The sequence below is a fragment of the Vicia villosa genome, linkage group LG3, assembly GCF_029867415.1.
Source record: "Vicia villosa cultivar HV-30 ecotype Madison, WI linkage group LG3, Vvil1.0, whole genome shotgun sequence".
In the NCBI taxonomy this organism is placed as follows: domain Eukaryota; kingdom Viridiplantae; phylum Streptophyta; class Magnoliopsida; order Fabales; family Fabaceae; genus Vicia; species Vicia villosa.
The window spans coordinates 167,313,649-167,331,241 of NC_081182.1; the positions used below are offsets into that span (position 1 = coordinate 167,313,649).

At 30.5% G+C, this 17,593-nt stretch overlaps 1 protein-coding gene across 1 annotated transcript; it reads right to left on the bottom strand.

The window, feature by feature from the left end:
• Window positions 1-12,132: 12,132 nt before the first annotated feature.
• Window positions 12,133-16,070, bottom strand: LOC131656892 (GDSL esterase/lipase At1g74460-like). The gene is made up of 5 exons (XM_058926456.1): window positions 15,802-16,070; window positions 15,453-15,583; window positions 15,135-15,374; window positions 14,536-14,785; window positions 12,133-12,693 (listed from the first exon to the last, which is right to left on the bottom strand). The coding sequence occupies exons 1-5, from the start codon at window positions 16,052-16,054 to the stop codon at window positions 12,443-12,445; spliced, it is 1,125 nt and encodes a 374-aa protein (XP_058782439.1). The 5' UTR covers window positions 16,055-16,070; the 3' UTR covers window positions 12,133-12,442.
• Between the last annotated feature and the right edge of the window lie 1,523 nt (window positions 16,071-17,593).

A 17,593-nucleotide genomic window follows, 5' to 3' on the forward strand; every position in this document is an offset into this window, starting at 1 on the left:
TCCGGTGAGCTCCAATATCCTTCTCTCATAGTCTTGACAGTATGATTTGAAGGTGTCTCTTTCCTCTTTGAGTTGAACCCAAGATTTTTGCAACTCTTCTAGGTCAGTTGGCATGTCCGGGTGTAGAATAACTTGAGGTTCATATCCTTCGACCTCTGGTTCAATAGTCACAGGTAGAACAGCAGGATATGGCATAAGGATTTTCTGAGCATGAGTGCGGACCCATCTGAGGTAGGGTTCCATAGGAATAGAATTCCATTGCCCCAGAGTTTTGCTTTCTATTCTATAGACATTGCCCCATGCATGTATGAACCTTCGTCGGTGTCTATGAGAATCATTCTCGTAATCAAACACAATGCCATGGATAATCATGTCATGAGGACCATTGCTCCTTGCATATCCGAATTGGCGTAGAGCTAAAGAGGGATTGTAAGTGATGCCTCCTTTGATGCCAAGGAGTGGCACATTAGGGTACTCTCCACAATGATCAATGATAGTAATGTCTCTTTGAAAGAAGTTGTTCCACCGGATATCTGAATGAGACAAAGACATAATCCTGCGAGACCATTGCATTCTTTGTTCATTTCTCAACACTGATCGGGGAAGATGAAATGTAAACCACCTAGCCAGTAGTGGTATACAGCACATGAGAGTTCCTCGTTTCTTCACGGTACGAGTGTGTAGAGAATGTAGAATGTCTCCCAGCAATGTTGGTACCGGGTTACGGATTAGGAAAAGGTTGATGATGTGTACACTTATGAACTGGTCGGGATTAGGGAATAAAACCAACCCATAGATCAAAAGTGCCATAACTTCCTCAAAAGCTGGATAACTTTTGTTTTCTAGCAGTAGTCGAGCTTTTTCCAATAAGAACTTGGCAAGCAAACCCTTAATTCCACTCTTTGTTTCCCAATTGGACTCGATTTCTGATTTTCGCAGATGTAAAGCAGCAGCAATGACTTCAGGTTTTGGAATCCTTTCTAAACCAGTGAAAGGTAATTGATTTCGAACAGGCAATCCAATTAGTTCAGAGAATTCTTCCAAAGTGGGTACCAACTGGTAATCAGGAAAGGTAAAGCAATGATGTTCAGGGTCAAAGAACTGGAACAGGACCTGTATCATGTCTTCTTCAAATTTTGAGGTAACCAAATGGAGTAGGTGACCATGCCTTTCGGTGAATTGAACATTCCTGGGGAATTCTGACACTAAGTCTTTTAGTTCAGATGGTACCGTTGAGATGTTGATTCGGATGTAATCTTTGGTGGCGGGAGCCATTACCTGCAAAAACAAAGGTAAACTCTTTGATCCTTGAAGTGTTTGGTGCAAAAATGATATGCTTATGATGCAAACATGTGGCACACAAAAACAAATCAAACAATAGCCTTAGGTTTAAAGGCTTGCATGGAGCTGATAGGTGATACCCTCCCCACTGAAGTTGAGTTGGTTAAAACCTGTCCTAGAATAGTATTCGGGTTCTATGATCCTTGGAAGTAACATCTCAATACGGCGCTCGAGCGGCCGATCAAAATATTCCTCGAGGATAACTAACTTCGATCAATTTCAAAGCTAGCCACTTAATAGGCCACAAGTCAAGTTCAACTAAAAAGGTTCTAAGACAAATTAGTGTTTAATGACATTTCGGAAGCCTAATATACTCCTTGATCGTTTTCAAGGGACATCAGTATAAACCAAAGTATCGCACTAACGATGACTACCAGATCAACCGTATCGGTACATGCCGTACAGTTTCCTTGGTCTATTGTCATATACTTAAGGTATCTCGAGATTCGGGTTAGAATCTTTCACACAAGCAAAATACCCAAACAAACCTTTGAAAAATAGAGCAATCAAGTCAATCAATTGAAAACATCGAAGTGATCTATTCTCTTAAGGTAACCCCTTTTGAAAACATTTTGTTTTTTGAAAGTATCTCCCCAGTAGAGTCGCCAGTTCTGTGGACCTCCAATTTTTTTAATTCCGGGCCATACCTCTGATCTGTAGAGATACGTGAACTGACTCTTTTTTGTCGCTTAATGCTTTCGCATTTTTGAAAATTCACAGAGTCGCCACCGACCTTTTATTTTATCCAATTAAGGAAAGGTTTATAAAAGAAACAGAAAAAAGACCTTTAAGAAATTCTGGGTAAGGGGGTAGGTTATACAAAGGGAAGGTGTTAGCACCCTTTGTATCCATGGTTATCCATGGGCTCTTAAGTTTGCTTAGCTCACTTGTTTTTCGATCACTTTTCAATTGCTCTGAAATTGCTCATATGTGGTTTCAAATACCTTTGTAATTTGAATTTTGTAATGATCCGTGTGTGGATGTATACAAAATGCTTGTTTATCTTTCGAAAGATGTTTTGAAAAGAACGTTAACTTTGTAATAACCCGTGTTTGGATGTATACAAAGTATTGTCTTTTTTGAAAGTTTTGAAAAATCAACAGTGTATGAGAATTTTGTTTGTTTTGATTTGAGCAAGCAAACTAGGAGGTCTACCCTGAGTTGTAAGGTCTTTATCCTATTTCCTTTAAAAATCTATCCTTTCACCGGATATAAAAGCAAGGTTCGATTTTGTACTCAAAACAGTGGAATTTTGACTTTGATTTTGAAAGGAATGAGAAGGGATTACCTGAAGAGGTGCAAGTGTGATTGTGATTGGATTCAGATATTTATCTTTGAAGTTAGTGATCTAACGGTTCAATTTTATCTTTGACATACACGCAGTTTATATGTGCTGGAAATTAAAATGCGGAAATGTAAAGTGCGGAAAGTAAATCTACGCTATTACATCGATTGTGCAGGAAACGTAAACTAGCCTATTTACATGAATTTGACATCCTATACATTTATCTAGGAATTTAAATTGCAAAAAATAAAAGGCATGTTTTTTTTTGGATTTTCTATGGTTTGATTTTAATTAATTAATGCATGATTAATTAAATTAAAATGAAGAAAAAGATGAAAATAGATTTAAACCTAGAAATTAAGTTTAAAATATGTACAAAAATATGTGTCAATTAATTTTAAAACAAAACTAATTTTTTTGGAATTTTTGAAATTGATTTGAAATTGATTTAAGTTAATTAAAACATAATTATGCAAATAATTATACAAATAATTAAAACTTAAAGATAAAATGATTCAAAATATGTACAAAATTAGTTTATAATATATAAACAATATTTAACACAAAGAACAATTTTTTGATGATTTTTTTTTATTGGTTAGAATAATTAAAAGCAAATATATAAATATATATACTAATTAATTATGCAAAATATTGAAATTATGAAGAAAAATAAAATATTTTTATTTCAGAAAATAATATATTATTTTAGAAGTCTAAAAATATTTTTTGTGTATTTTTTGGATTTTTAAATCTATTTTTAATTAATTTAACAAAGAAATTAAAATAAAAATAAGAAATAAAAGGATACTGATCAGATGTGGAAATTAAATGAGGGAGTATGATGCGCATGCGTGTTCTGAGGCGTTGGATGAGCTGTTAAGCAAGATCAGATGGTCCAGACTTTGAGGCACATGGTACACGTTACACCTGCAAAACACTTGATTAGAGATAAATTCAAAAAACACGCGCGCGCTTCTGAACCAATGGGAGGAAGACACGTCTTCGTCTTCAACCTTCAGACAAGGCCTTTGACAGCGCTTTTGTAAAAAAGCGCTATAGTAAGTGAACCCTAAATCTGCAAAATAACGAATAGGGGTAAACAAGCATAAAAATCAGGCGCGATGGCACCATTGGATTCGTCTTGTTCCACTGAATGTAACCATGTCCTTAATTTTGCTTAATTTTGGCCCTAATGAAAAAACCCTAATTTTGAACTAAGCAAACCCTAAAATGGTATATGATACAAACAACCATTAAAGTCCAATTGAAGCTCCAGAAACGACCAGAGATTCAAACCTAACACAATTATGCATCTACATCTTGTTAAATGTGCGTGAATTATGAGATATAAGTTGGTTTTAGTTTGAACAAACCGTGGCTTTATATAGCTCGATTCAGTGAAGTTTATGACTTGGAAATGATTGGAATTGTTTCAGTGTAGCTCAGAGATGATGTTTGAATGTTTATTTTATATTGAAATGGACTGAAACTTAAAATTCGAATTTCAAGTTTCTTTGAAAATTACAAGTGGTTACAAGTATGCTATATGCTTATGGATGCTTCTGAACTCGTCTCTCTCTTGTTACTGAACTAAGATAGCTTATTTATAAGCTATGTGTGCTTACAATTGAAGCTAATATGTGCCTTAGTTGCCTTTGTTGAAACTTTGGTTTTTTAATATTAAAAACCTTTGAAAAATTGACCAAGTCTTGCTCTCCTTCAATGCACCTGCCTTGCTCTTCAATTCTCTGCAGAAGATGAAGATTCCTTAGGGGTGAGTCATGCTTGGAAGTTAAGCTACCATTATCCATGCATTTTCCTTTTAATTTTAATCTTAAAGTAAGATAAAATCATGCAAAAATGGATAAAAAAAGGTATGGGCTTAGTCTTGGTCGTGGGAGGCCCATAATATCATGGAAATGATGTTTGAATGCTGAAAACTTGGCCCCATTTGGAAAAAATGCCATTTTGAACAATGTTGATTTCATGTATTTTCCCAAAATTTAGCCAACTTCAACAAGGTGTAAATCCTTCAATTTTTGTCATATGAAGGAGATCTTGCACTTTTTGGAAACCTCAAAGAGTCCTCTAACCAATGCCTTTGGTCTCATGTCAAAATGATTTTTGAAGCTCCTTGTGTGTCCTTTTGAAAAAAGTGTCTTTTTGTTGACTTTGAAAATGACCTGTAATGTCTTTGATCATATTTTTCAAATGGTGAATCCAATGACCATGGGATCAATGGCATTTGAAAGATAATTGAATTTCCTTCAAAACAAGCTTTGGTTTGAATTTTTTGGATGAAGGATGAGAGAGTTATGATCAGTCAAAGTTGAGTTGACTTTTCAGGCAAAAACCCTAATTTTGAATCTTAGGGTTTTGTTGATTTTTGATCTTTCCTTGATGAATTATGATCATCCAATGATCAAATGATGAATCCTTTGACAAAATATGGACTTTGACAAAAAATTTCATTTTTGACTGTCTGTTGACTTTTTTGGTCAAACGGGTCGTCTGTTGACTGTTTGAGCTGCTGACAGTGCGTCTGAGTGAATTGAAGTTTGAAAATTTGTATGATGGTACTTTGAGATATATGGATGTGTATGAAATCCATTTGAGCTCTCAAAAACTTGTTGCTCCTGTAAAAACAAGAAAAACCCTGATTAGGGACTGTTTGTGTAGGAGACAGTTAAGCGTACCTGATTTTTGTGCAGTGTTGAGTCTCTGCTAATCGCGTGATATTCAGAGGACTTCTAGAACAAAAATCTTGGAATTTTGAATTGTGAAAGATTGATTTGATTGATGGTACAAAACACTGAGGATTGTACTGCCAGCAGTTTGGCTGTCAACTGACTGTTCAGGTATTGATGTAGCAGTTAGAGTGAAAAATCAACAGTCAAAGTTAATTTTCTTTTTTGTTGTTTTTTGTTTTATGTGAAAAAAATGAAAGTTTATTTAGATGACTTGTTAGAAAAACACAGACATAATAAATAACTAATATTTACGGTATGCGGGCAAAATTACCGATAATAACCCTGAAAATCATTTAATGCACATAAATAGGAATATTTGACTGGCAGAAAACACACAAAATATTATCTTAGTAATTAAGCAATATTATGACAAATAGTACAACATTTAATACTGACAGTACAAATATCACATACTATATTGAACAGTACGACGAATAAACGGTACATTTAAGAAATAAGAAATACGGCAGATTTTAAGAATGACGATTAATGACCCATGCTATGAACAATAACATGTAGATGATTGGGAGTGCAACCATTGCAGGTCCACACTCTTCAGGACTATGCAGGCAGAAGAAAGTCATGATCACCGTAGCAATGGTGATGACTGTAAGAAACAGTGTCTCTATCCACTTTGCCATTCTTGTCAGGGAAGAAGAGAAAATAGATATGAGATAGGAATTTGAAAGATGAGTTGGAATTTGATGTGAGATTTTATGGAAGAAAATGAGAGGTATTTATAGAATGGAAAGAAGGAAAGAGACGTTGGGGAATGATGTGATTCCGTACAAAAGGAAAATTTGAGTGGAAGTAAGATTTGAAAGAAAGTGTATGATAGTGTCGGAAAAAAGAGAGATTTGATTTTTGAAAAAGAGATTTGAAAAGATTTTTGCAAATAATGGAATATAGTACAAAAATTAGTGGAAAACAAAAGATAATAATAATAATCTACTTGTTACCAGTACAGTCTGAGTTTCCTGATTCTGCGCCTGCAAAAAGATTTAACTCTGTACCAATTGTGTCAGTACCATTTATCTGTAAATAAATAAATAGCATGTGTGAAGTAATAAACAGTATTTGGTGTTTGCGTAAGAATAAATTCAACTGCAAGCCAAATTACTGTATAAGAAAAATTCTAAAAACTAAGTATTTCATATGTTAGGATATTTGTCGAAATAAAAATCCATGATTATATGAGACCCTTAATTTTCAGATTGGAGTTTTCTTGAAAAATATGTGGGCAAATTTTGGGGTATAACAGTGTGATTATGATTTTATGTGATTTGATGTATGAACTTATGTGAATTGTCGTGAATTGAACATGAATCCATGTGCGATATTGTGACGTATGTTGTTTTGGTTGAAATAGCGAAGTAAATTAGACGGTAACAATTATACCGAAAAGTGATGATTATTATGACTTGAACCGTAAATATATTATTTATCATAATTATGTTTATATGGTTTGATATATCACCCCTTATTTGTTTCGTCATTACCTTTATACTGGTAACGTGCAATTGATTGTAGTGATGAAGATTTAGATGTTATGAATCGATTCGGTGTCGCTCTGATACGTAGCACTCGAGGGGACAAACGCATGTTTTTAGTTTATGTTTGTTTTGCTGAATATTTATGAAGTTTTGCAATTCATTTGTAATTTTAAGTTGTTTTGCTAAGATGTTATGCTGTTAACTTGAATTTTTGAGAAGTTTGTGAATCCGCTGCGTGGTTAATAAAGTTTGTGGAGAAAGTTTTGAATAAGTATGATTTTTTTGTTATAATCTCCCATGGTCTCCAAAGCACTTTACTGTAGGATTTAACTAATAAAATTGAATCTGTCTCCGCCCACAAATTAGACCAGTTGAAACTAACAACATATTCTATTTCCAAAATAACTCCCATTATCTCGGTAAAAAGTGCATTATTCGGAGGCAAGTTGCAGGAAAAACTCCATATACGCTCACTAAATTGATTTCTAAACATCCCACCACAGGCTGCTCTAAAAAGAAAGCCTCCTAAGGCATCATCAATATTGACCTTGATCCAACCTAGATGATGAGGTATCCAAAGAATCTCTTTCAAAACTCTAGGCTTAGGATGATGAATTTGGACGTAAAATTCGTTAATAATTCTACTTCTTTTTCTAGATTCAAGGTTTACTTCTAAATTTTGGGAAGGTTTGCAAAGTGATTTGGGTACTAAATTATGTTTGAGTTCGGCTTATCATCCGCAAACTGATGGTCAGACTGAGAGGAAGATTCAGTGGCTTGAGGATCTTTTGAGGGCTTGTGTTCTGGAACAAGAAGGAGCTTGGGATAGCTATTTGTCGTTGATTGAGTTCACGTATTATAACAGTTTTCATTCTAGTATTGGTATGGCTCTATTTGAAGCTTTGTATGGTCGAAGGTGTAGGACTCCTTTATGTTGGTATGAATCTAGAGAGAGTGCTTTGGTTGGACATGAGATCGTTCAAGAGACTAATGATAAGATTAAGTTGATCAGGGAGAAGATGAAGATTTCCCAGAGTCGTCAGAAGAGTTACCATGATAAGAGGAGAAAATAACTTGAGATCGAGAAGGATGACCATGTGTTTTTTATAGTTACTCCAGTAACGGGTGTTGTTAAGGCTTTGAAATCGCGTAAGTTGACACCGCATTTTATCGGTCCATATCATATTACCGAGAGAGTAGGTGAGATGGCATATCGGATTGTATTACCGCCGTCGCTTTCAAATCTATATGATGTTTTTCACATGTCTCAGTTGAGGAGATAATTTGACCGTGGAGACGTTACCTATGAGGATAGAAGATAGAGAAGTGAAACAACTCCGAGGTAAAGAGATCGTTTTGGTGAAGGTCGTTTGGGGTGGACCGGCTAGTGATAATGTGACGTGGGAGCTTGAGATTAAGATAAAAGATTCTTATCTCGATTTATTTGCTTGAGGTAAATTATTTAGGACGAAAATCTTTTAAGTGGGGGAGAGTTGTAACGACCCGATTTTATTTCCTGTTTTTATTTATTAGGTGTTTTATTTTATTAATTATTGTTTGCGTGAAAATTAATTAATTGGTGTGTTTTGTGGTTATTTGAATATGTGTGATATTTGAATAACTGAATTGATATGTTAATACTAGTAAATAGTTAATGGGCCTAATTAATTAGAATGAGGAGTTAGGTGGGTTAAGCCCAATATAACAAAATAGAGTTAGTAAGGGTTTATGAGAAAAAACCTAATTAGAAGAGATAGAAAGAAAAGAGGCAAAATAAGAAGAGAAGAGAAAGAGGGGAGGAGGTTCTTGAAGAAGGAGGACTAAAGATTCAAGGTAAGGGTGTGAATCTAAGTGATTATAGGTAGATATAATTGGGTAATGTTGTGGGTAATGATATGTTAGGTGTATAATCTTCATTCTCTCAATTTCATATGTTAGGGTTTAGTGGATTTTATGAGATTTCATGAATTAAAGCATGTTTAATGATGTTATTATGTTAACCCATGCATAGAAACATGTTAGGACTCTCATATATATGTTGGAAGTCTGTTTTTGTGAAGTTTTGTGGATTTTGGGACAATTCTCATATGCTGTCAAATAGAATTGGAGTTTTCTGTTTTTCGTGCAGTTCGAGCCGCGAACACCCTGTTTTTCGTTAAATTCGAGCCGCAGACTGAAGGAAATTTTGTGAATTCTTTTATTTGCTTGAATTGTCTTGAGAACTTGTATTCTATTGATTTATGAATGATTATTATGAGGTTTGATTAATTGTTTGGCATGAATTGTATAGCTTTTGGATGAAATTTTGGGAGAAAACATAATACTTGAATATGTATGTGTTTATGGTGTGAATTGATGAATAAGGATGCAATACATGTTATGAGATGCTTGAATACGTGTGATTGAATTGTTATGTGCTAATTGATGCTTTGTTGATTGGTTTGAAGCCATGTTGTGTAATGTTGTCCAAAGTTGGAAGAGGTGTGATTACGTAGTTTAAAAGGTTGAGAACCATCTTATTTGCATAAGTCCTGTTTGTTGCATACTTACACTAGCATGAGTCTTTGAAAGAGACAATGTCGGGTAATCTCGTTGGAGATTATTTGTTTGTCCCAAACCTAACGAGTATGGAGTTTGAAAGCTTAACGAGTATGGGGCTTTGAGGTGATTAACTAGTCTGAGAGATGGACAATCGTCTTGCCGGAAATGATTCACTTAAGAGCTTTTAAGCAAGAGTGAAATATATTTTATTGGAAGTATGTTCTTCTGTCAATTGTTATCGTTGACAATCACAGGTGTGTAATTATGGAAAGTGAGCGGGGGTTCTCATATCTAAGAGTGTCCTAGGTAGAAGTTGCATAAGATAGTTAATAGGTGATAATTTGTAAACTAGGGTTGTTTAAGCTTTGAACTAATACTATCATAGTGAATTTACTTTCTAGCTTGGATGCCCCTAGAGTAGGTGAGTTGCACCGAACTGGGTTAACAATTGATTGTGTCTTTTACCTTCTATTATTTACTTCTACATAATTTATTAATTTGATAAAAGTATTCTGTCAGCATATGATGTCTTAACATCTATCTTAACATTATGTTTTGGTATTGGGACATAAGTCTTGAAATATATTTGAAAGTGCCAAAATTTCAATATCGACTTAAATAATTTAACTATATTGAATAAATAAATATAATGAATTTTATCTTTCAAAAATATATTAATAATAATAAAATAGATGAAAAGATTGCAAATCTATTATATAAATTATTTTTTAGTTAATAAAAATTATTTTAAATTAAAATTATAAGTAATCACAATTACTTAATTGTTAAATTATTAAAAAATTTTAATTATTAGATGTTGAACCTAAGATCTCTAATGTAGAATAAATTTTTTGAAAAGTGAAAATGAATTTTTAGAAGTGACACATAAAAATATTTTTACCTGGTATATATATATATATATATTAATTAATTAGTAAAAAACACGTGCATAAGCACAGATTTTGTTCGGTTACGCGTATTTGAATACATCATTTACTTTAAATAAAATGTTAAAAAAGAAAAAAAATTAGATAAATAATTGATTATTTCGTATATAAGAATATTTAGATCAATAATAGATTTTTTTCGTATACTATTTTTGGATAAAAAATATTTGATCATAAATATCATTTCTCGTAAATAAAAAAATTTAGATCAATAATAGATTTTTTTCTGTATATAGACTTCATTTTTGTTTAGGTATCATTTACAAAAATATTTGAATCAATAGTAAATTTCGCATATAAAAATATTTAAATCAATAATAAATTTTTTCGTGTATATCATTTTTTAATAAAAAATATTTGGGTCATAAATACCATTTTTCGTAAATAATAGATTTTTTTCCGTATACAAATATTATTTTTGTTTATGTATCATTTACAAAAATATTTGGATCAATATCAAATTTTCATATATAAAAATAATTAGATCAATAATAGATTTTATCCCATATACCGTTTTTGGATAAAAAAAATTGATTATAAATATCATTTCTCGTGTATAAAAATATTTAGATCAATAATAGATTTTTTCCCATATACTGACTTCATTTTTATTTAGGTATTGTTTACAATAATATTTGGATCAATAATAAATTTCGTATATAAAAATATTTAGATCAATAGCCGATTTTTTTTTCGTATACTATTTTTTAATTAAAATATTTGGATCATAAATACTATTTTTCGTAAATAATTGATTTTTTTCCGTATATAAATATTATTTTTGTTTAGGTATCATTTACATAAATATTTGGATCAGTATTAAATTTTCGTATATAAAAATATTTAGATCAATAATAGATATTTTGACCTATGACATTTTTGAATAAAAAATATTTGAATCATAAATAACATTTTTCATGTATAAAAATATTTAGATCAATAGATTACATTTTTGTTTAGGTATCATTTACAAAAATATTTAGATCAATGGTAAATATCGTATATAAAAATATTTAGATCAATAGTAGATTTTTTCCCGTATACCATTTTTGAATAAAAAATATTTGGATCATAAATACCATTTTTTTAAATAATAGATTTTTTCCGTATACAAATCTTATTTTTATCTAGGTATCATTTACAAAAATATTTGGATCTATATTAAATTTTTGTATATAAAAATATTTAGATCAATAATAGATTTTTTCCCGTATACCATTTTTGGATCAAAAATATTTGATCATAAATACCATTTCTCGTATATAAAAATATTTAGATTAATAATAGATTTTTTTTCCGTATACAGACTTCATTTTTATTTACGTATCATTTACAAAAATATTTGGATCAATATTAAATTTAGTATATAAAAATATTTAGATCAATAATAGATTTTTTCCCGTATATCATTTTTGAATAAAAAATATTTGGATCATAAATATCAGTTTTCGTAAATAATAGATTTTTTCCGTGTACAAATATTTTTTATTTAGGTATCATTTACCAAAATATTTAGATAATATTAAATTTCCGTATATAAAAATATTTAGATCAATAATAGATTTTTTGAATTAATTTTTCCCCTATACCATTTTTGACTAAAAAATATTTCAATCATAAATACCATTTTTCGAATTTAAGAATATATATGTCAAGAATAGATTTTTTTTTTTTGTGGTAGAAAGAAGTGAAAAAAGTGATGAAAGAGAAAAAAATAACATTTTAAATAAAATATAATAACCAAAATATTACATCATCATAAACTAATATTTCATATTATCTAACTAAATAATAAAATCAAATGAATATTAACCCGTACTCAATCAAAACAAAAAATTTCCATCAAATTTAGGATGGGTTTCCATAGGTGTGCACTACTTGTACTTGTTCACTTAACTTGCCATCCTTATGATTTTCAAAAACAGTAAATGAGAATGACTCTTATCATGACAAGGTTAGACAACAACAAAAATTAGTATAACTTTTCAAGAAACACAAATACTTACTTCTATTACAATACAAATCGAATAACAAAAGCAATTACAACATTAAACAAGAAAAAAAAAAGGTATAATTTATCAATTAATCATCTGAAGTAGGAGATGGAGCAAGCTCAGGTGACGGTGAAGGTGATTGTGTCTGATCAACACGTTTAAACCCAAATTTCTTGATGAGTTCAGTGGCAATCATTTCATTAGCTTTGTCTGACGGATGATATTCATCCCAAAATACATATTTGCTTCTATCTTTGCACAGTTTTGAAGCTGGTATACATGTTAGAGCGGGACGAATCCTCCCAAATGAGCAACATGGTGAGTCGGCGTTCTCAAATCCTACATTTAGATAAAAATAATAAATTACAAATATATTTACTATTAAAATATTGTTGTCCATTGTGATTAAGGCTGTTATCGGTCCGGTCCGGTCCGAATATTTACTATCCCGAGAACCGGATCGAAACAGTAATCAGGTAAATTCAGACCGGATCGAAACAGTGATGGATTATTTTTTTGATCGAAACTGGACCATTATTTCGGATAACGGACAAAAGTATCCGATAAATATCCAATATAGTATCCATTTTTGGTATCGGATAAAAAAATTATCCATTCACGGACCGAGTAACATTTCGGCTGGTCCATTGGTCCGGTTCTCGGATCCAGAGGTCCAATAACAGCCCTAATTGTGATCCACAACGAAAATGCATTTCCGAAACGCTTTTTTTTTAAAAAAAAAAATTGTCTTATTTCGGAAATGCACTTCCGAAAACACGGTTTTCTTGGTCACCTCTGGTGAAAAACCCAAAATACCCTCACTTCGGAAATGCATTTCCGAAACGTTTTTTTTTTTTAAATTTGTCTTATTTCGGAAATGCACTTCCGAAAACACGAAAAAAAGGTGTTTTCGGAGATGCATTTCCGAAAACACCCCTTTTTTGAGTTTTCGGAGATGCATTTCCGAAAACACCTTTTTTTTGGGAGGGGGTGTCTTCGGAGATGCATATCCGAAATATTCCAATACCAAATTGGTCTTGGAATGTTTCTGATATACACTTCCGAAAGAATTCAATAATTATTAAAAAATTAAAATCAAGGTGAATCAATACAATTAATAGGTATAAAATGGAGGTGAATCAATAAAATCAAGATGAATCAAAATTTCGTAAAGTTCAAAATTATTTTTAACTTATATAAATCAAAAACATTTTAATTTTATAAGTAAATTTTGAATTATATAGAATTAAATATAAAATTTATTCATTAAATAAAATTAAGACAAAATTATAACTCATTTTTAATTATGAATCAGAATAGAAATATATAAATATATAATAATAATTATTAATTTTGTAAGAAATATATAAATATATAATATATAAATATATAATAATTAATATATAAATATATAAATATATAATAATTATTATAAATTAAAACACTCATTTTTTTAATTTTTATTATTATAATATAAATATATAAATATATAAATATATTTATAATTAATATATAATAATTATTATATAAATATATAAATATATAATAATTTTTATAAATATATAATAATTATTATAATTATTATATAAATATATAAATTAAAACACTCATTTTTTTTAATTTTTTTTGTAAATACATAATAATTATTATAAATATATAAATATATAAATAAAAAATTATAACTCATTTTGTAAGTGAAATTATTTTAGTTTTTTTAATTAAAATTATTTTAAATTTTAAAATATGAATCAGAATAGAAATATATAATAATTATTATTCATAACTCATAAATTATATCAAAATATATAATTATTATTATTCATTACTCATAAATTATATCAAATTTATGATATATGAATTAATTAATATCCTAATATTAATTTTTGGCATTTTTAGATTTTTTTTTTCGGAGATGCATCTCCGAATTAATCAAAATCTCAATTTTTGGGATTTTTTTGGAAATCCACTTCCGAGAAAAAATTTAGAAAAAAAATATTTCGGAAATGTATTTCCGAAGCAGGGGTAAAGTGGGGTTTTCGCTGGGGTGACCCCCATAGGGAGGTGGGTAAAGAAAAAACTGTAAAATTTTGCAGTTGCATAATAAGAATATTAAATTTCTAAAAAAGTAAAATATATTTGTTATTTTTATTATTAAAAACTTGAGTGAAGGAATATACTTACCAAACTTGCTTGGGTTGATAATCACATTATTAACCACATCATATGCATCTCCAAATCGGTAGCTTGAGTTTGGAAGTTGCTTTCCCAAATCATTTACAACTTTGCTTGAAGCTTTGTTAAAATTAAGAGCTAGCTTGTTTGTTTTTTCTTGACAATTCCCAGATGTACTAAGCACTCTTTGAAGTGGAATGCAGCCCATTGGGCCAAGCCCAAACACCATCAGTTCCCTTGCTCCTAGGCCATACAATACCTAATTATTACAAAATCAAAAATTGTAAAAGACTTTTAACCCCTCAAATCAAAGGATTTGTATGCAAATTGATTTGACTCCGAAACTGTTTTAAAACTGTAGTATTATTTAAGTCAACCTTACAAATCTGACTTATACCATAAGGATTTATCTATGTCTATAAATATATGTTTAGAGTATATATTTTCTGATGCGAGACTCTACTGTATGTATTTTAATGTGTAATATAAAGTGATGTTGGAATTCGAATAGCTTGATCTTATTATATGATTGTGTAATTTTTTTTCTCTAATTGCAAGAATCCAAAGTCACAAATGAAATGATTGAATTGAAGTAGTTAAATATGAACCTTAAGTTGTTCTTGTAGTGTTCCCACTAAGTAGTCCATGAAGGTTTCATCATTGTAAGTCCATGAATCACTATAAAGAGGCATCAAGTAATTATTGATGAAGTCATTGCTACCTAAAGCAACAACATAACGTGCTTCCTGAAAAAACTTCTCTGCCTCCACTTTTCCAATTTTACTTCTAATTAGTTCTTGTGTCCCCTGAAACAGCTCTATCTGTTTGTTGAGAGAAAATCTTTGAATCTGCAAGAGGGATGATTTTAGTGACTTTCTATGGTTACTATAAATCTAAAGAATTAATTAAAAATATTACAATCTTACAAAGAAACTTCCAGTTTCATTCAATATGCCACCACCTCCAGAAGCATAGTTCACTCCATTTTCTAATATAACATCTTCAGTTAATGATGGGTCCAGAAACGCTGGAGGCCTTGGAAGCCCCATGCTGTCACCTAAACAAGTAAATAATATTAGTTTTGATGATAGTCTACATAACATAACATGTCTGTTGTGTGATACACATTAGTGTCTGACATGTATCAGTATCTAATATTGATATGATGGTGATGTTCTGATGTCTGATACATATCAGTGTCTAATATGTATCAGTATCTGATATGTGATACTGATATGATACGGACTTATGTCATGTCAAGGATCCGAGATGTACCTATAATATCGGCAACGGTACGACCATTAGAGAATCTACCATTAGGAAGACCATTTCCCATATCAATACCATACCAAGGCAAACTTGCCTGAGCAAGACTTTTGGAAAGGTAGATGTTGTTTCCAACATCTGATAAAGAATCTCCAAAAATGAACTGCACCATTTTGCAATCACATCTTTCAATACCAATTCCCAAAATACTAACAGCTATAATAACAATTGCAAAATCAAATTTCATGTTTGTTTGTATCATCTGTTCAAAATATTTTCTCAAGTTTCTAGCTACCTCAAACTTAAAGGGTATATAGAGAGAAAATATTTGTAATGTGCAATAGAGTGAGAGAGAAGAAAAGTAGATTGTTTGATAAACCAACTATTACTGATTCAAACCTACTGCAACTACCCACTACGTATATTCTGTTGTGAACTATACTGCTCAAGTCATTATTTTTATTTATTTATTTATAAAAAAAAGACCAAACTTTATGGATTTAAGAAAATGAAGAACCCAAACCTATATTTAAAATTAGTAAAATTGGGGTTATCTTTAAGTCAAATTTTGGTCACGTTGCAACTATAAAACTATTGGTGTTGAACATTGTAAAGTTTTACAAGGAATCTACTTAAGCATTGTACACGAGCAAATTGTTGAAAAATATTGGTCGAATTTTCAACAAACATGTTGAATACTTTTTGAGTGAATTGTTACCGTGAGTTCACCTAATTTACTTTTGAGTTGAGCATTCTTAATGTGTACTTGATTCTAGGTTAGTTTTATATTTGCTTCAATTCTTCTGGATTTAAATAGACTAATCAGCTAGAAATTATCTTGATTTTTCTGATGTTATCATCAGAGGCGGATCCATATATTAGATACTGGTGTGGCTAAACGATAAAAGAAATTATGAATTAAATTATATTAAAATTAAGAAATAATATTATTTAAAGTAATGAATTTATAATGAAAATCGTCTATCAAATATGAAGGATTAGCAAATATAGAAGTGAGAGATAAATTTGAGAGGTGGTGACTGTGTTTTAAAAATAGACAAAACCAGCCAGACGAACTGAGAATTAGAAGAGTTGTCAGTCTGATTTGATTTGATTGTTGGATTGAATAAGCTATTAAATTAGTGAGAGTCGATCAAAATCAAACATAACTGGTAAATACCGACGAACCAACGATTTTAGAAAACCAACACATTAAATGTTTTTTTCTCAGACAAAACGACATCGTTTTGATAATTTTTATTAAAAATTAAAATCAAAATATAAGTAGACTTTCTTCAAAACTAATATGGAACAACTTTCCCTCTTTGAAATTAAATTTATTAGACACACCGTTATTTTGTTATTTGATTTATAATACAATTAGGCTATGTTCAAAATTTATTTTGATTTGTATTTTATACTATTTTGTTGTATGTGATGATTATGTTTAAAGTTTGAATTTAAAGGAATAAACTTGTAAAATTTTGAAATTTTACAATTTGGTAGATGCAATGATTTTTTAGAGATCGAGCCAGTTGGCTCGACTGTTTTAATAACTATATAGTTTTATTAGGGAGACCGATTTATTCAATTAAGTTATCCGATTTATTCAACAGAATTATTCAATTTAATATGAGTTAGTCATATAGTTTGACCAATGATCTAGTAATTTGACCAATAAATTACTATCTCTCATTGATTTGATGACCGGACTCATATTTAAAATACTAGTAGAAGAAAGAATTAAGACATTAATGTGTGTCTATATATATATATATATATATATATATATATATATATA

What these genes read in the sequence shown, in the direction of transcription:
- LOC131656892 (XM_058926456.1), bottom strand. Translation starts at nt 16,054, where the DNA reads ATGATACAAACAAACATGAAATTTGATTTTGCAATTGTTATTATAGCT. An exon ending in ATGAAACTGGAAGTTTCTTT is followed by an intron (nt 15,375 to 15,452) that starts GTAAGATTGTAA and finishes TCCCTCTTGCAG; the next exon opens with ATTCAAAGATTTTCTCTCAA. An exon ending in CACTACAAGAACAACTTAAG is followed by an intron (nt 14,786 to 15,134) that starts GTTCATATTTAA and finishes TGTAATAATTAG; the next exon opens with GTATTGTATGGCCTAGGAGC.